We start from the raw sequence: 18,405 nt of genomic DNA, 5'->3' as shown, positions 1-18,405 counted from the left end.
CTTCGACCTCTGCTGAGATGATTCGACCACCAAAGAATTGGGTTGTGGGTGACTAAAGAGGAACTCCATGCCCTTGGCTGGGACGAAGCACTTCTTATCCGCTCTCTTGTTCGTAGGCGGAATAGAGGCCGGAGTCTGCCATATGTTAGTGGCTGACTCCATAATGGCTTCATCCAGCGGGATAGCGATTTTAGATGAAGCCGGGGGTCTCAAATTTTTCAGGAGCTTATGGTGCTTCTCCTGCACCTCTGCTATTTGAATGTCCTGCGTGAAAGCTACTCTTTTGAACAGCTCCTGGAATTGTTTAAGGTCATCCGGAGGGGAGACATCCCCGGGGGCAATGGCCTCATCTGGGGAGGATGAGGAGGAACCACTGGGGTAAACCTCCCCCAAATCCTCTGACTCCCGAGTTCGGTGATATACTTGCTCCCTGGAGGACTGTGAAGGGAAGTCTTGGGATTCTGGACCTAATTCCCCCTGGGACAACTGTGTTCCCGTCCCAGAGCAAGAGTGTACACGGGAGTATTGACGAGTAGTAGGAGAGGACCTGCCCCTGGATCTAGACCTGCGGTGTCTGTGTTCAGCATGATGAGGACGACCATAGCAGCATGGGCAAGGGCCCGGTGATGGAGAACTGGACCATGATCAGGGAGTGTACCCATGATGTCTGGGAGAGTGGGACCTCCGCGACGACATAGATAGTGATGAAGCCAGTTTGTGACAGTATTCAAGGGGATCCATGCCCAAAAATGGTGAAGGTGGCCTGAACCACGGTGAAATTGGTTGGAGGAACGGAGAGGGAGGCCCGAGATAAGCCGGTGGAGTTACAGCCCAGCGGTGAGGCATGTGTATCTCGGGGGGGTAGGGGGGGGCTGGGTGATAAGGGCAGCGCAGCCCTGCCTGGAGATGGACTAAGGTGCCGAGTTTTTGCTTTTGCCTTGCCCCCTCCCATGCTGGGGATCTCGACCCCGTTGTCGGCGCCGCGCGGGTAGCTTCCTCTGACGCCGATAGGCTCTGTGCCGGGTGCCCCTGCGCCGTTGGCGCCATGGAAGCCAGTGCCGCATGCGTCGGTGCCGATGATTCCGGCGCTTACCGCGCTGGCGGCGCCTTCCGCGCCACCTGTTGTGTAATCGGAGGCTCAGCCTCTGCCACGTGCGCTGCTACGCTGCCGCTTTCATGAGCTCACGGCTGGGGGCTCTGCGTTCCGCTCGTCCTGCCCGCTGGGCCCGCCGGCAAGGTTTGAGCCGGGGAGAGTTTCCTCCTCTTCTGCACAGAGGGGGTCAAAGAGGCTGCCTTCCTTTTATGTGACCCAGAGGGCCCTTCTGCGTGAGGCTTCTCTGGCGGTTCAGGCTGGAGAGCCTTATCAAACAAGATCATTTTGAGCCTCATCTCTCTGTCTTTCCTGGCCCTGGCTGTAAGCTTAGTGCAGTGGGAACACTTCTGGGTAACATGCGACTCTCCCAGACAGCGAACGCATTCACTATGCCCATCAGAGGCCAGCATAGCCTCGTGGCATGACTCACACTTCTTAAACCCCGAAGAAGCCATCGCGGTGAGTCTTTACTGTTAATAGGGTACTTAGCCACTAATCAGTGCTTTCTAACCCAAAATAACATTCACTGCCTTCAGGGCAGCGGACGGCTTAACAGCCTTCTTGCCCGCCCCTCTCTCCTTCGTTCCTCTTCTCTCTGCTGTCTAGTATTCTCTTTCTTTCTCTCTTATTTGTCTCTGGCTTTAGCTGGAGCAGATTCCGTCTGCAACCGATGGTGGTTGAGAAGGAACTGGCGGGGACCGGATTGCGCACATGGCTGGGGGTGCGCAAGGGAGCGGCACACATCGGCGCACGCGCGATCCAATAGAAACTGCTAGAAGAATTCCGATCTGTGGCGCCGGGCGAGCCCAACACCTATTGTGGAGCACCCACGAGGACCACTCGAAGAAGAACCTGATTTTCATGGGTATGGATCTCCAGAATCAGCCTTTTTCAGTTAGGTGTAACATTCTAGTTGGAAATAGGGTCTTATCCAGTACAACATCAAGACTGCACTCCCAACAGATCCAATATTCTCAGTGACTTCAGTGTGAGTACTAGAATCGAGCTTTCTATTCATTAATGCATTTGGCAAAGTGTTTGTTTTTCCCAGATTTTATCAACAACAAACAAACTGAAAACTCCTTAGTGTCGGTGGAAAGGTTTGAATTTTGCAAAACCAGTGCCACATTCTTTAGAATTGGAAGGAGCTGTTGAATTTGATCTGACTCATAATCCTTACTCTTCAGCATTCACCAACATTTGTGTGACCAAGTGAATTTTTCAAGGATGTCTCTTCCTTATGCAAACTCTTGTAATTGCAAGCAAAGGGGAGTCAGGCACAGAAAGTATTTGCCACTGAAAATTAATGCTTTGGTTTAAAACTATCACCATCCAATCAGAGAGCAGGAACACCATTGCGTGACTTAGTTAACCAATCCTGCATCACAAATAGTCAATAAGCAAAGTAACCCACGAGCAGTTACTTACAAACTCTTTACTGAATTCCTGAGAAATATAACTACATTTGTAGAAAATGCTATAGAGCTATAGCTACATCACACAGTCGATGTAAGATACGCAACTCTAGCTACATGAATAAAGTAGTTGGAGTCCATGTACCTTAAGTCAACTTATCGTGGGGCCTACACAATGAAGGGTCCAAAATGAGAAACTCTTCTGTTGAGTAACAAGTTGACAGGAGAGCAATCTGCAATCGATTTGGCAGGTTTTGACTAAATTTGCTAAACTGACCACCAGTGGATCATCTCAAAGTGTTGACCCCCACAGTAGTGTAGATGTAGCCTACATCTATGAAAGCTTTGGAAAAAAAATGTTTCTTGCTAATGAATAATTTGGCCTGTTTTAGTGCTAAGGGCTAAAAACAGGCTCATCTGACACTTTTAAATAGAAACACAGAGAATGATTTTGTTTTTCCTTACCACTTTCTCAGGAGATAATGAATTCATCCATTTCTCAATCAACGTTTCCATATAACTACCCGAACACTGTTTGTTTTCCTTCTGTTGTTTTAACCTTATCAAGCGGGAAGCGTATCGCTTTTGCCATTCTGTTAGCTCTTCTTGGGAATGTGCTGAAGTACACTGTGCACCATACCTACAGATCCCTTGCTCTAAAAATCTACATAAAAGAGGAAAGGCAATTATGCTTCAAACTTTTCAATAGCTCACATTTAAAGAAAAAACAATAATTGAGATTTTACTTTGAAGAGTTTTCTTCTTCTTTTATTCTCACACATAAAACACAAAATGGCAAGATCAGTCATTAGAAACTGGGTTAGCCACATAAACATGTATATATGGGACTGTTCAGCAGCAGCATCTCTTATAGTAATGCCCATAATGGTATAAACACATTTTTCCAATTTAAACATAAAAGGGCCACAAATCTCTTTACTAAGAAACTTCTACTTTCAAATAAATATGTGCTGAACATCTAACAGTGTCAAGGACAAACTTCTCCCTAAAAGTCATATTATTACTTATCAGATGTGTGTTCTTCCAGCAGTTTTCTGAAGCCGCAGTGACATCAGGTGGTTCTTTTAGTTAACTTCAGGTACATAGTTTGTATATGCTTTGTAGACAACTTCAGAAAATCTCCAAAGGACATACTGAACACTAACCTCTTTGAAACCAAAGAATCAGACCACACGTGTGCGCAATATTTTATGTTTGTGGATTTTTTTTTAAATAATGTAATGTTCCCCATGTGGTATCATTTTTCTTGTGCTTTTTAATTAAGAAATCCCTTCAGTATCACTTTATCACCCACAAACAATTTAAGAATTCCAGTTCTCTCAGAAAATGCTATGCAGTCGTTATTCTACACTTTGCATTCAGATAGCTACATTATCTGGAAAATGTTTTTGGAGCTAAAATTTTAATGTCTGCAGCTGCAACTACAGTTCTATTATTATTTAAAGTTTTAAACACCCAAAAACTAGTGGTTTGAGCATTGGCCTGCTAAACCCAGAGGTGTGAATTCACTCCATGAGAGGGCCATATACAGATATGGGGCAATACATTTTAAAAAAAATATCTGTCAGGGATGGTGACAGGTCCTGCTGTGAATGCAGGGAAGTGGACTCAATGACCTCTGAAGGTATACCTCCATATATTACTAGACTGGATGGAAGGAAAATTGGAGGACAGAATTTAATTTTTAAGTCATAACAATACTATGAAATCATCTGCTACACAGTATAAAGAGCAGGCCAATCATCACTTCTAAATGACAAATGTAAAAACGATTAATTAAAACACAGCATGTATTATACAGCTGAGGGCAGGCAAGGATCCATGTCACTCTCTTGTAATGTAGAAAATATGTAAGTTAAATTTTTGTTGCATTTCCTATATACAGCAAACTCTTTCATATTCAGCAGCCTGGAGACAGGGAGGTTACCGAATATTCATATATTCGGGATAATAGAAAGGTACACCTAGCAATGCATAACTCTAAAGAAAAACCAGGTTAGATATTAAGAAACAAACACATATGCAGAGTATTTTATTTACCAACAATAGTAGTACTGTACACTGTAAACTTACACTGTACTTGCTGTATTTATTTGTATTTACTTTCACTTACTTTACTTATGGAAAACGTAACTAAAATTTACTTATGGTTAAAATGCTGGTTATTTGATCATTCCAGATAACAGAATGCCGCATATGAAAGACTTTACTGTAAGTTTACACTACAGGATGAATTTAGACATCTTCCCACACTGATGTGTAACTGAAAAAGATCAACTTGGACATACTGCAGTAAAAATAAGTGGCAAGTTAGCAATTCAAATCACTGAAAGATACAACACATGATGATTAATATTACTTTCCATAGTAAATATATTATGTAATGATGTGAAATAGAGGGTAAATCTTGACCTATATGACTGAAAACAATCACAGAAAAACCTTGAGGCAAAATATGATATTCAAGCCACTTTTATTTATTGCTTATTATCTAAATTAGCATACTCTTCTCCTATAAGAAAATTTTAGAAAGTTTAAAATGATGATACTGTGTTGTAAAGGCTCCAAGTACAGTAAAAGCCATGTTATCCAGAATTTGGATAACTACCACTCTCTGTTAACCAGCATCTGCTCGGGCCAGTGGAGCAGGACCAGCTGTAAGCTACCCTACCAGGAACAGCAGCCCCGCTCCAATAACCAGCACATTCCATTATCCAGCAACCCCTGCTCCCTGGGAATACCAGATAATAAAGCTTATACTCTAACATTGTGTATAAACAAAAGTAAGCATTTTTAATACCATGTTAACAGAGATCAAACTAAATGTAGAGCAAAACCAAAACAAATGTATGAAAATCTGAGTAAAAGAAATTTACTATGTATTTTAGAGAGTTTGTCTGTCTGTTCTTCTGTTCAAGAACTCTTCCTAAATTGTAAGAGCTAGGACCTCCAAATTCAGTACACAGCTTCCTTGTCTCATAACTTGAAGCAACGTGAGAGTTGGTAGTGCCAGGAAAATGGGATGTGTCTTGAATGTGACAGCTTCTCATAAAACCATACAGAAAAGAGACAATCACCAAGCAGGTAAAAGGCGCTGACAGCGAATATCCCCCCTCCACCTGGGACTGCACCTGCCCCACACCTCCCATTCTCCAGGCACTCTTTAGGGAGGCGGGGGGGTCTGCAGCTCCCTTCCCTCCACTCTGCCCAGATTCATACATGGATATTGCTGGCTGTTCCCCTTCACCACTGTCATGGAGCAAGAGGAAAGTGCACACACTTAATTAAGTAAAGGACCCCTAGTTGTTTATATTTAACCAATCTATAATTCTACTGACAAGTATGAGATTGTATTCTGAAAGTATAATTTCGTCAACATCCCTTTAAGAGGAAATTTCAAATTAATTCCTGGCCTAATGACAACTATAAACCACAATATGCATGACTGGATATTTAGAATTTTTATTATTATTTGGCAAATATTGACCCTTTGTATGAGAAGTATTCTCATTTTTCAGAAAATATTTCGAGAAACAAACACCTGGGTTCTTCCTCAACAGCACTTTATAGGAAGACAGAGCACTTAAAATTATTCACCATTAATCAGTTTTGCACATCATTGCATTTCTCAGTATTTCTAGCACTAATTATATTTACTTTACACATTCAGTTCCTTACTGAGTATGTCTTCCAAGTCCTTCATTTCTTTACCCGGGAGATACCACATAGCTATGGTGCCATGGTGCCACTTTGGGCACAACCGTGGTTTAAAAATTACTCTCTCTTTTTTTAAATACATCTAAAATCTGAAACCCATAGACAGAATTATAATAATCACATGAATTCACTAATCAAGACCTTCTCAGCCCAAAGTTAATAGTTCCCGTAATACAGACCAAGCAGTCTTTATCTTGAATAGAAAAAAATTCAGAACGAAGATTAAAAAAATCTGGCTCAAAATATGAAGGTATAATACTGAGGAGTTAGAAACAGAAGGTCATAATTTTCTAAAATGTTGTTGCTTATTTCATTGGGCAAAAACAATGATCAGCAACATTCAAATAACTAAGTCCAGGAGCAAGATGACAAACATCACTTGGTGCTCCTTTTATGTGGTATTAACACAATGAATATCACAAGACTACCAAACATAAAGTTGTCACTCTCCCAGTATGATTACCAGTATGAAATTATAAAATGCTGAGCACTGACAACACCTGCTGACATTAATAGGAACTGCAAATGCTCAGCATGTCTGAAAAATCAGGTCCAAATAGCCTAGATTTTCACAGGGTCAATCATGCCAGCTGAAAACCATGTCCAATTGCTACTCATTCTGAGAAATTAATCCCTGTATATGTGTCTCATGAAAAGACAGAATAACATGACACTTTTCTACATCTTTAGACACTAAAGCCGTTTCTACACACTAATACACGGAGCAAAAGATACTAATGAGGCATGGATGCAAATACTCCGTGCCTCATTAGCATGACATCATGTAATTTGGAGTCAGGAAGATCATTCTTCCGGACTCCAAAACACTGTGTAGAAGCGCAGTCCCCAGGACGGAAGGACGAGCTTATTATGTCTGCAGATGATACCAAGCTAGGAGGGGTTGCAATTGCTTTGGAGGATAGGGTCAAAATTCAAAATGATCTGGACAAACTGCAGAAATGGTCTGAAGTAAACAGGATGACGTTTAATAAAGAGAAATGCAAAGTGCTCCACTTAGGAAGGAACAATCAGTTTCACACATACAGAATGGGAAGCGACTGTCTAGGAAGGAGTATGGCAGAAAGGGATCTAGGGGTTATAGTGGACCAGAAGTTAAATATGAGTCAACAGTGTGATGGTGTAACAAAAGAGGCAAACATGATTCCGGGATACATTAAGAGGTGTGTTGTGAACAAGACACGAGAAGTCATTCTTCCACTCTACTCTGCGCTGGTTAGGCCCCAGTTGGAGTATTGTGTCCAGTTCTGGGAGCCACATTTCAAGAAAGATATGGAGAAACTGGAAAAGGTCCAGAAAAGAGCGACAAGAATGATTAAAGGTCTAGAGAGCATGACCTATGAAGACAGGCTGAAACAACTGGGCTTGTTTAGTTTGGAAAAAGTAAGATGAAGAGAGGTTTTCAAAAGTATCTAAAATAGTGTCATAAGGAGGAGGGAAAAAACTTGTTCTTCTTGGTCTCTGAGGATAGAACAAGAAGCAATGGGCTAAACTGCAGCAAGAGAAGTTTAGGTTGGACATTAGGAAAAACACCGTAACTGTCAGGGTGGTCAAACACTAGAATAAATTGCTTAGGGAGGTAGTGGAATTTCCATCTCTGGAGATATTTAAGAACAGGTTAGATAAATGTCTATCAGGGATGGTCTAGACACTACTTGGTCCTGCCATGAGAGCAGGGGGCTGGACTTGATGACCTCTCAAGGTCCCTTCTAGTCCTAGCATTCTATGAGTCTTTCATTCAATTAAACACTATTTTACTTATAATGAAAAATACTTACTACATATACAGGCAGCAAGGTCCAATCTTAGACTGAGAAAGAAACTAGGAACTAAGAATGTTAATCTTAGCACAGGTTGTGTGATCTTGAGCAAGGCACTTCACCTCTATTTGTGAGCGTCTCCCTCTACAAAATGGGGCTAACGATAAGTAGTCTGAACTTCATTTTACAGAAAGAGAAACTGATATGCTGAGAAGTGAAGTGACCTTCCCAAAATTACTTTGTGAATGGGTTCAACATGTAGTTTACATTCTTTGACCTTGTAGTTTCTCTATTTGTGAATTAAAGAGTTATCTGCACATTGAAAATTAAATTATCCCTTGAACAGTGGAATGTTGCATCACACAACAAAACCATTACCTTACCTCTTACACAACGTGTACTCCTCGCTACTTGTGACTCCCCTGGGTGGGGGTCGGAACTGCCAACCATCCTGAGATCCTGTAGAATAACGGGGAATTCTGATTATTCTTCCAGTTGCCAGTATCAACACTATCTGTAGTAATTGCACAGGGTTATATGATTCTGAACACCAACTCACAGGATATGTACATACAAGCGGGTCTGCTGTTTCCCCGAAACTGTCCACAGAACAATCAAAAATATATGTTGTGTTCATTAAATAAAGTTACAGAAATGGATCTATACTGTTGCCATAACAAACTGACCAATACATAGGGGCTGGTATCGCCAAACAAAACTGGAGGGAGGGATAACTATCTCATTTCATTGACTCAAGCTAAATATCCATGCCGTGTGCCTCTGTACTCCTAATGCTTCCCCTCCTTCTAAGCACGAGGGCCACGTCTACTCAGGCATCTTTGGTTGACAGAACAGGGCTTTTGTCGACAAAACTCACAGACCATCTACAAGGGTAAGGTGCTCTGTCAAGAGTTTGTTGACAGAAGTGAGCTATTTAATTGGCAGAAACAACAAGTCCTGTGGCACTTTACAGAGTAGTAGATATTTGGGAGCATAACTTTTATGGGCAAAGACCTGCTTCGTCAGCAGGTCTTTGCCCACGAAAGCTTACACTTCAAAATATCTATTAATCTATAAGGTGCCACCGGACTTCTTGCTGTTTTTGAAGATACAGACTAACTCGGCTACCTCTCTGATATTTAATCGGCAGACTTATATCTCTCCCCATTCAGATATAATGTCTGTCAACAGCAATTTGTTGACAGAGTGAGCGTGAAGACAGTTCTGTCGACAGAGAGGGCTTCTGGTTACCCGGGCACCCATTTGCAGAGCTGCCGTTCCACTGTTCTGCCACCAGAGGGCAGGGCAGTTCGCTGTCGACAGAGCAAATTGTGTGTAGATGTTCTGTCATGATTTCTCTGCCCAGTGACTTCTGTCAACAGAAGCTGCCCATGTAGACGTGGCCTAAGACACATGATTTAGCTATGCCTATGTAAAACAGTGGTGTTTCTGCAGACATCTACGGTGGTTACACCTTCAATGCTTCACCTTGCAAATCAAAGCATATCTTAAATATGATCTACTTACCATCTTCCAAATCCTCCCCATGGTATCCTGAGGATACTTTGCTAGCTGCTGCCTGCAATAATAAAGAACAAAAAGTGTTGGCTTACATATCAAGGTTTGGACTGACAGTTCTGTTTTGCTTGTGTTCCTAAGAACGGCCAGTAGCAAAAAATAAAAAAACCGAACTAGTTCAAACAACATTCACAAACCTGGGTCTCATGTTAACAGACCAGCAATCACAGTAACTGAACAAAGGAATTCTAATGTGAATGCTAAATCTACTGTACTATCTAAAAACTTTGGCCCCAGGTCTCCACTGTAACTGTGGCCAAGAGGAGCCAGTCACTGTTCACCAATCCTCAGCAGCCCAGCTCCATTGGAAATAAGAACAGGAGGAGGCCTATTCTAACTTCTGCCACTTGTGTAAGGCAAACAATGGCTCTTATGCCAAGAGAGGATTAGACATGGTGAAGATCTGCTACATCATATCCCCTCTCATCCACAATCACGCCTCAAACATCCATTTTTTAACTTTATATTGTGTAGGAGAGGCAAATAATGAAGAAAATTACAGAGTCACACTTCTGCCAACAGAGACTTTTCTACTGTCTATCTCTAGGAATTTTAAGACCAGTTTTCATCACTTACTATTATTTTGGAGACTGAACAATACAGCTGTTTGAGACATAAGAATTAAACACCTGACACTGGTAAATTAAGTTGTGGGCTGATCATTGAGCAGAATGTTCCAAAGCAGAAAGTAGATGCAATAGAAAGAGTCAAAGTACAATCACATTAATCTGCATCAGAATAAGAGCAACGTCTTACAATGTACTGACATCTCTATTTATGTTATATTTGCAGGGGAAAAAACAAAACAACGATTTGACAAATTAAGAACAAAGTCCAAACGAGAAAATAGCAATTCAATCAATAAGTATGTTTAGACTAATCCTTCCCTCCCACAGATGGTGATGTAGCATCTAGAATTTGCTATTCACTTTAAGACATACTTCATCTTTAGCATACAGCAAAGAGCTCTAGTGGAAAATGTCCCCTGTAAAGAGAAATCACTTTCTGAGCCACAAAACAGAGTATATGAGGATATTCTCATTTTTCCCCGCTGCAGGCCAGAGTCATCCACTTTTCAACATTTTTCTTATTCTTTCATCAAAACAACAGCTTCAGGATTGTGGTGAAAGGCTGCTTTAAAGATGGTAAAGGCTAGCAGGCCAATGGAAGCTCTGATGCCCAATGCACCTTGTTCAAAGAACACAGGATCTTGTAGAACAGCAGTTCCCAACCTTTTTGAGATGGTGACCCATTCTGACAATTCAGTAAGACTTTGTGACCCAAGGCAATTCAAAACTGTGGGGGAGGTTCTCCCCTGGGAAAACTGCACACAGGGATAGGGAGGGTGGGTGGTGCTGTTTGCAGGGGCATGGTGTTTGGAGGTGGCACTTAAACCCCTCACAGTCCCACAACACCCCTCCTCCCCCACCTCACATGAGCACTGCAGCTGCCTCTGCTGCCCCTTTGCCAGGTCTCCGTCACCACCGCCGCCTCCTCCTCTGTGCTGCTCCCACAGCCCTCCTACTCCCTTCTCCCACCTGCAGCTCAGGCAGTTCCATGCCCTGCCGTGCTGAAATGGAACACTCAATTTAACTTGTTAACAGCAGGATCCCTCCTACTAGCCATTAAACCAACTAAACTGAGTTCCATTTCAGCACAGCTGGGAAGGGATTGGGAGCCAAAGGAGTGGCAGGAGCCACAAATGGCTCCTTAAAGAACCACATGTGGCATGGGGCCGCCTGGCTGGTGACCCTTAGAAAATCTAATGGTGACGCCTGTTAGGGTCGCAACCCTTAGGCTGGGAATCCCTGTTGTAGAGCGTGAAACAAAATAGGATGTGGCCAACTGATCAGGCAGTTTTCACCTTCTCTCCACTAACATGCTTGCTCTTACCTCCATTTCAGCAAGAAGCATTTTTAGTCTTGTCAAATCTTTAGTTACCATACCATTCTGGGGAAAGAGAAAAACATTAGTGCATGCAGAATGTAAATCCTCTGCTACAGAAAATCCAGGCAGCAAGGAACTTTTCCTTTCTATCCAATACTTGGAAAAAGGGGTGGGCAAGAGAGGGACGAGAAACACGCTGCTGAGTTGTATTACACAATGTTAAATGACATTCTGTGCAACAGTGCACAAACATTATTATGCAGCAGGGTAGCCTGCAGTGGATAAAAGCTAATCCCATACAACAGGTATCAGCACAAGGTAAGGCAAAATGGGATACACATGCAGGACAACTTGTTAAATAAACTCTGGGAAATCTGGCCGTTGCTCACATGATGTCTTAATAGGCTCAACATTCACAAGGTAGTGTCCTTCAGAACAAGTACCCTAATAAGCACTGTAGCCCAATGGAAAGAGATTTGAGACCTGGATTCTATTCCCAACATGGCCACTGGTGTGGTGGGTAGCCTTGGCAAAGTCATTTCACTTCATTGTGTCTCAGCCTCCCCATCTGTAAAATGGGGATGATGATACTGACTTCTTTAACGAGCTTTGAGATCTATTCATGACAAGTTTTATATGATGGCTAGGCATTATTACTATTATTGTTTATTAGAATATATATTACAGCTCAAAAGGAGTCAATATCAGAAATTCACACTGTTATGTCCATGATCTAGTCCACGGTGGTCAAACTATGGCCCATCAGATCTTTCACTCCAGCCCTCAAGATCCCACCTGGGAGCCAAGTGGAGCCAGGGGCTTGCCCTGCTCTAGCCAGGCAGTGGAGTTGGGGGCTTGCCCCACACCATGCAGCTCCCAGAAGCAGCAGCATGTCTCCCCTCCATCTCCTATGTGTAGGTACTGCCAAGAGGATTTCTATGTTACCCACACCCCCAGTATTGTCTCTGTAGCTCCCACTAGCTGCGAACAGTGGGGGAAGCACCTGCGGCTGGGGCAGCCTGCAGAGCCCCCTGGCTGCACCTTCACGTAGTAACCAGAAAGGAGACATGCTGCTGCTCCTTGAAGCTGCTTGGCATAAGCACCACCTAGAGCATGAACCCCTAAGCCTTCCCTTCATACCCCAACTGCATTCCCTACCCCAAATCCCAGCCCACCCTCCAAAACCTGCATCCCCGGCTCAACCCCAGAGCCTGCACACCCAGCCGAAGCCCTGATTCCACCCCACACACCCCAACTCCCTGCCCCAGCCTTGATCCATCCCCCGCCCTCCGAACCCCTCAGTCCTAGACCAGAGAACCCTCCTGCAGTCTGAACCCCTCATCCTGTCTCCAAACCCTTCTGGAACCTCACTTGCTCCCACACACCAATCCCTCCTCCACCCTCTGAATCTCTCAGTTCCAACCCAAAGCCCTCTCCTGCACCCAAACCCCACTTCCCCATCCTGAACCCAGAGCCCACATCCCCAGATGGAAACCTCATCCCCCTCCCCGTCACATACTACCCCTTCCAGAGCACTGATCCCTCCTTCTGTTATCCGAACCCCTAGGTTCCAGAACAGAGCACTCTCAGCAACTGGCTCTCTTCACCCCTGCCTCCACCCTCGTGTCTTCACTCCCAGCCACACCCCATTCCCCATAAGTATTCATGGCTATCATACAATTTTCACACCAAGATGTGGGTTTCTGGCCATAAAAGTTTGTCCATAGAATCCTAGAACACCAGAAATGGAAGGGATCTCAAGAGGGCATTGAGTCCAGTTCCTTGCCCTCTTAGCAGGACCAATCACCATCTAGATCATCCCTGATAGGTGTCTTTATAACCTGCTCTTAAATATCTCCAGCAATGGAGATTCCACAACCTTCCTAGGTAATTTATTCTAATGTTTAACCACCTAGACAGTTAGAAAGTTTTTCCTAATGTCTAATCTAAACCTCACTTGCTGAAGTTTAAGCCCATTGCTCCTTGCCCTAGCCTCAGAGGCCAAGGAGAATGACTTTTCTTCCTCCCCCTTGTAACCCTCTCTGAGGTATCTGAAAACCACTATCATGTCCTCCCTAAGTCTTCTCATGTTCTAAACTAACTAAGCCCAGTTCTTTCAGTCTACCTCATAGCTCATGTTCTCTAGACCTTTAATCATTCTTGTTGCTCTTCTCTGGACCTTCTCCAATTTCTCCACATCTTTCTTGAAATGTGGTGCCCAGAACCGGACACAATACTACAACTGAGGCCTAATGAGAGCTGAGCAGAGTGCAAGAATGACTTCTTGTGTCTTCCTTGCAACACTCCTGTTGATGCATCTCAGAATCATGTTTGATTTTTTTGCAACAGTGTCACACCATTGACTCATGTTTAGTTTGTGGTCTACTATGACCCCTAACTCCCATTCTGTTGTACTCCTTCCTAGACAGTCGCTTCCCATTTTATATGTATGAAGGTGATTTTTCCTTCCTAAGTGGAGTACTTTGCACTGTCCTTATTAAACTTCATCCTCTTTACCTCAGACCATTTCTCCTGTTTGTCCAGATCATTTTGAATTATGAGCCTATCCTTCAAAGAAGTTGCAACCCCTCCCAGGTTGGTATCATCTGCAAACTTAATAAGCGTACTTTCTATGCCAATATCTAAATCATTGATGAAGATACAGATTAGAATCTGCCCCAAAACAGATCCCTGGGGAACCCCACTTGTTATGGCCTTCCAGCATGACTGCGAACCATTAACAACTACTCTCAGAGAAAGGTTATCCAGGTAGTTATGCACCCACCTTATAGAGGCCCCATCTAAATTGTATTTGCTTAGTTTATTGATAAGAAGATCTATGCAAGACAGTGTCAAATGCCTCACTAAAGTCTAGGTACACCAAATCCACCTTATCCACAAGACTTGCTATCCTGTAAAAAAAAAAAATAATAATAATAACTATGAGATTGGTCTATCCTGATTTGTTCTTTACAAATCCATGCTGGCTGTTATCTATCACCTTATTTTCTTCCAGATGTTTGCAAATGAATTCCTTAATTATTTGCTCCATTATCTTTCCAGGCACAGAAGTTAAACTGACTGGACTGTGGTTTCCTGGGTTATTCTTTTTTTCCTTTTTATAGATGGGCAATATGTTTGCCCTTTTCCAGCCTTCTGGAATCTCTCACAACTTCCAGGACTTTTCAAAGATGGTAGCTGAAGGCTCAGAAACCTCTTCTATCAGCTCCTTTTGTATTGTAGGATGCATTTCATCAGGCCCTGGTGACCTGCAGACATTAATTTTTCTAAGTAATTTTTAACTTGTTCTTTTTTTATTCTACCTTCTAAACCTCCCCCTTTCCCCGCAGCATGCATTATGTTAGTGATTTCTGTATCGTCCTTCTTCGTGGAGACCAAAACAAAGAAGTTATTAAGCACCTCTGCTATTTCCAAGTTTTCTGATATTGTTTCTCTCTCCTCACTGAGTAGTGGGCCTATTCTGTCCTTGGCCTTCCTCTTGCTTCTAATATATTTATAGAATGACTTCTTGTTACCTTTTATATCTCTAGCTAATTTGAGTTCATTTTGTGTCTTGGCCTTTCTAATCTTACCCCTGCATACATACATTGTTTGCTCACATTCACCTTTTGTAATTTCTCCTAATTTCCACTTTTTATATGACTCCTTTTTGATTTTGAGATCATGCAAGAGCTCCTGGCTAAGCCAAATCAGTCTTTTACCCGTACTTTCTATCCTTCCTATGCAGCGGTAGAGATTGCTTTTAGGCCCTTAATAATGTTGCTTTGAAAAAAGGGACATACCTGATATAAATCACTTCTGAAGAAGCTATTTTACAAACTGACTATTTTGACAGTACAACAGGTCTGGAGTACAGTAATCCCTTGATTAACATGGAGGCTGCATCCTGGGCAACCTCTGCGAAAGTCGCATTTCACATCAATGGCGTGGGTGGGTTGAGGGAGCAGGCAGCTGAGGGGAGGTGAGGGGGGCAGCCATGCGGTTTCTGTGTGCTGCAAGAAGCTGTCTGTCAGGGACGGCAGCCTGACTCGCAGCTGCTGCCCTTGACAGGAGTGACTGCTACCCCTGACAGGAGCAGTGTCATCTCTAGCACGCTACATCAATACATAATGGGCCGTAAAAGTGTGTACCAGACCAGGGTGGCCGCCTTGCAGATATCCTGGATAGGGATCCAGGCCAAATATGCTTCTGAGGAAGCTTGAGCTCTGATCGGGGGAACAGGGATCCCCCACCAGCTTGTAGCATTCCTTAATGCAGGCCACTATTCAGGATGAGATCCACTGGAAGGAGACCAAATGGCCCTTCATCCTGTCTGCCACTGCCACAAACAGCTGTTGGGACTTCCTAAAAGGTTTGGTCCTGTCCATAAAGAAGGACAGCACCCTCCAAACATCCAAAGTATGCAGACTCTGCTCCCTAAGGGAGGCATGAGGCTTCAGGTAAAAGACCAGTAAGGAAATGTCCTGGTTAACATGAAAGGGGGAGACCACCTTTGGCAGGAACGCTGGGTGGGGTCTCAATCTGACCTTGTCCTTGTGGAACACTGTGTAGAGTGGGTCCACTGTGGGGGCCCTTAGTTCTGACACCCTCCTGGCTGAAGCAATGGCCACCAAGAATTCTGTTTTGCAACTAAGAAATAGGAGGGGATGGGAAGCAAGCGGTTCAAAAAGTGCCCCCATGAGTCAAGACAATACCAGATTAAGGTCCCACACCAGCAGAGGGGGATGCACCTGCTGCTTGACCCTTTCCAGGCCCTTCATAAACCTTTTTAACACAGGGTCTCAGAAGGCTGATGACAGGCCTGGCCCAGGGTGAAAGGCCAAGATAGCCACTAAGTGCACCTTGACAAAGAATAGTGATAACCCTTCCTGACTCAAGAGCAACACATAGCCCAGACTGACCAGTATCAGAGTCTGCCCTGGGAATAACCCCTTTTGAGCTGCCAAGAGAGAAAATCTTTTCCATTTGGCTACAGATGTTGCCCTTGTGGAGGGCTTCCTGCTGTTCAACAGCACATCTTTCACTGGTCCCAAGCACAAAAGCTCCACCACTTTCAGCCATGGAGCTTCCACGCTGTGAGACGTAGCACTTAAAGGTTGGGGTGCGGCAGTCTCTCCTCCTCCTGAGTCAATAGGGCTGGGCGTAATGGAAGTTCGATTGGGTGGCAGATGGACAGCTCCAAGAGGGTCGAGTACCAACGTTGTTGAGCCCACACTAGGGCCACTGGGATGACCGATGCTCGGTCTGACCAAATTTTGAGTAGGGTTCGGTGGATGAGTGGCACCAGAAGGAAAGTGTAAAGCAGAGGGCCTGACCAGTGAATGCTGAATTCATCTGCCCAGGAGCCCGGGCTCTGATTCTGGTCTGAGCAGAACATCCAGCACTTTGCATTGAGATGGGAGGCAAATAAGATTACTTGGGGATGCCCCCACTTCTGGAAAATTAAATGTAGCACGTCTGGGTGTAGTGAACACTCATGGTCCATGAAACACTTACTAAGATGGTCTGCCAGGGAGTTGTGGGTCCCTGATAAGTGATGTGTTTTCAGGAGAATTTGATGCTGAATGCAAAACTCCTAGAGCCTGAGGGCCCTCTGACACAGGGGAGAGGAGCATGCGCCCCTTGCTTGTTTATATGGTACATTGCTGTGGTATTGTCCATGTTCACAGCAGCATATTGACCCTTTAAATTGTCTTGAAACACCTCGCATGGCCCTGAGTTCTCGAATATTCATGTGGAGCTGGGCCTCCTCCTTGCTCCACAGGGCCTGGGTCTGGCCCTCTCCCAGATGCGCCCCTGCCAGCCCAAGTTTGAGGCACCTGTGACTACAGAGAGGGAGGGTTCTGGGAGAGTTGAAAGGCACTTCCATGTAGACCAACTGAGCGTACAGCCACCAGTGTAGGGTTAATAGCACTCGTGGAGGGACTGTCACCAACCTGTCTATGATGTCCCTGACAGGTCAGTACACCAAGGCACGCCACAGCTGGAAAGGACATGTTCACAGTATGGCATGCTGGACTACAAACATGCATGCCACCATGTGACCAAACAACCTCAGGCAGCCTCTGGCCATCATGGTGGGGAACTTGATCAATTCATGGGTAAAGGATGTCATGGTCTGAAACCTGCTTTGCAGCAGGAAGGCTCTGGCCTGTCCCACATCTAGCAGGGCCTGCACAAACTCCATTACTTGAGTGGGGGTCAACACCAACTTCACCTCATTTACCATGAGACCAAGAGTGTCGAACATTTGTCGCATCAGCAGCACGTGCTGTGCTACCTGGGGCTGCGAGCTGACCAGCCAATCATCCAGGTAGGGAAAGAGGCGCACCCCCTGCCTGCGAAGGAAGGCTGCCACCACTGTCATGAATTTGGTGGAGACCCTCAGGGCGGATGACAGACCGAACTGAAAAACTGGGAACTGATAATGGTCCTTCCTCACCACAAACCAGAGGAACCTCCTGTGGGGCAGATAAACAGCTATGTAGAAATATGAATCCTGTAAGTCAAGAGTGGCAAACCAGTCCCTTGATTCCAGCATCAGAATGATTAGGCCCAGGGATATCATATAAAACCTTATCTTTTTTACTAATTTGTTTAGGTTTAGCAGGTCCAAAATGGGCCGTAGCCCCCGCTTTTGTCTTCAGGATTAGGAGATAATGGGAATAAAACCCCTGTCCCTGAAACTGATGATGGGGAACCTCCCCTATAGCCCCATGTTGGAGAAGGGGCTGTATCTCCTGCCTGAGCAGAATCTCATGAGAGAGGTCCCTGAAGAGGGATAGGGAGGGAGAGTGGGAAGCTGGGTACGAAGAAAATTGGGTAGTGCATCCCCTTTCTACTGTGTGCGGGACCCACTGGTCTGAAGTTATGTTGCACCAGAGCTGGTAGAAGT

At 44.3% G+C, this 18,405-nt stretch overlaps 1 protein-coding gene across 6 annotated transcripts in view; it reads right to left on the bottom strand.

The window, feature by feature from the left end:
* HELZ (helicase with zinc finger) overlaps nucleotides 1-18,405 on the bottom strand; it is a 207,137-nt gene that overhangs the window by 145,221 nt on the left and 43,511 nt on the right. For all 6 annotated transcript variants that reach the window (XM_075014565.1, XM_075014569.1, XM_075014570.1 and 3 more), the window contains exons 5-8: nucleotides 11,496-11,552; nucleotides 9,552-9,603; nucleotides 8,408-8,483; nucleotides 2,974-3,172 (exon numbers count right to left, since the gene is read on the bottom strand). In XM_075014565.1, the coding sequence (XP_074870666.1) occupies nucleotides 2,974-3,172; nucleotides 8,408-8,483; nucleotides 9,552-9,603; nucleotides 11,496-11,552 (384 nt within the window). The remainder of the gene's footprint in view (nucleotides 1-2,973; nucleotides 3,173-8,407; nucleotides 8,484-9,551; nucleotides 9,604-11,495; nucleotides 11,553-18,405) is intronic.

This window comes from Carettochelys insculpta, chromosome 20 (genome assembly GCF_033958435.1).
Source record: "Carettochelys insculpta isolate YL-2023 chromosome 20, ASM3395843v1, whole genome shotgun sequence".
Taxonomy (NCBI): domain Eukaryota; kingdom Metazoa; phylum Chordata; order Testudines; family Carettochelyidae; genus Carettochelys; species Carettochelys insculpta.
Note: the sequence above shows the minus strand (reverse complement) of the source record. Positions and strands in the feature narration are given on the sequence as shown.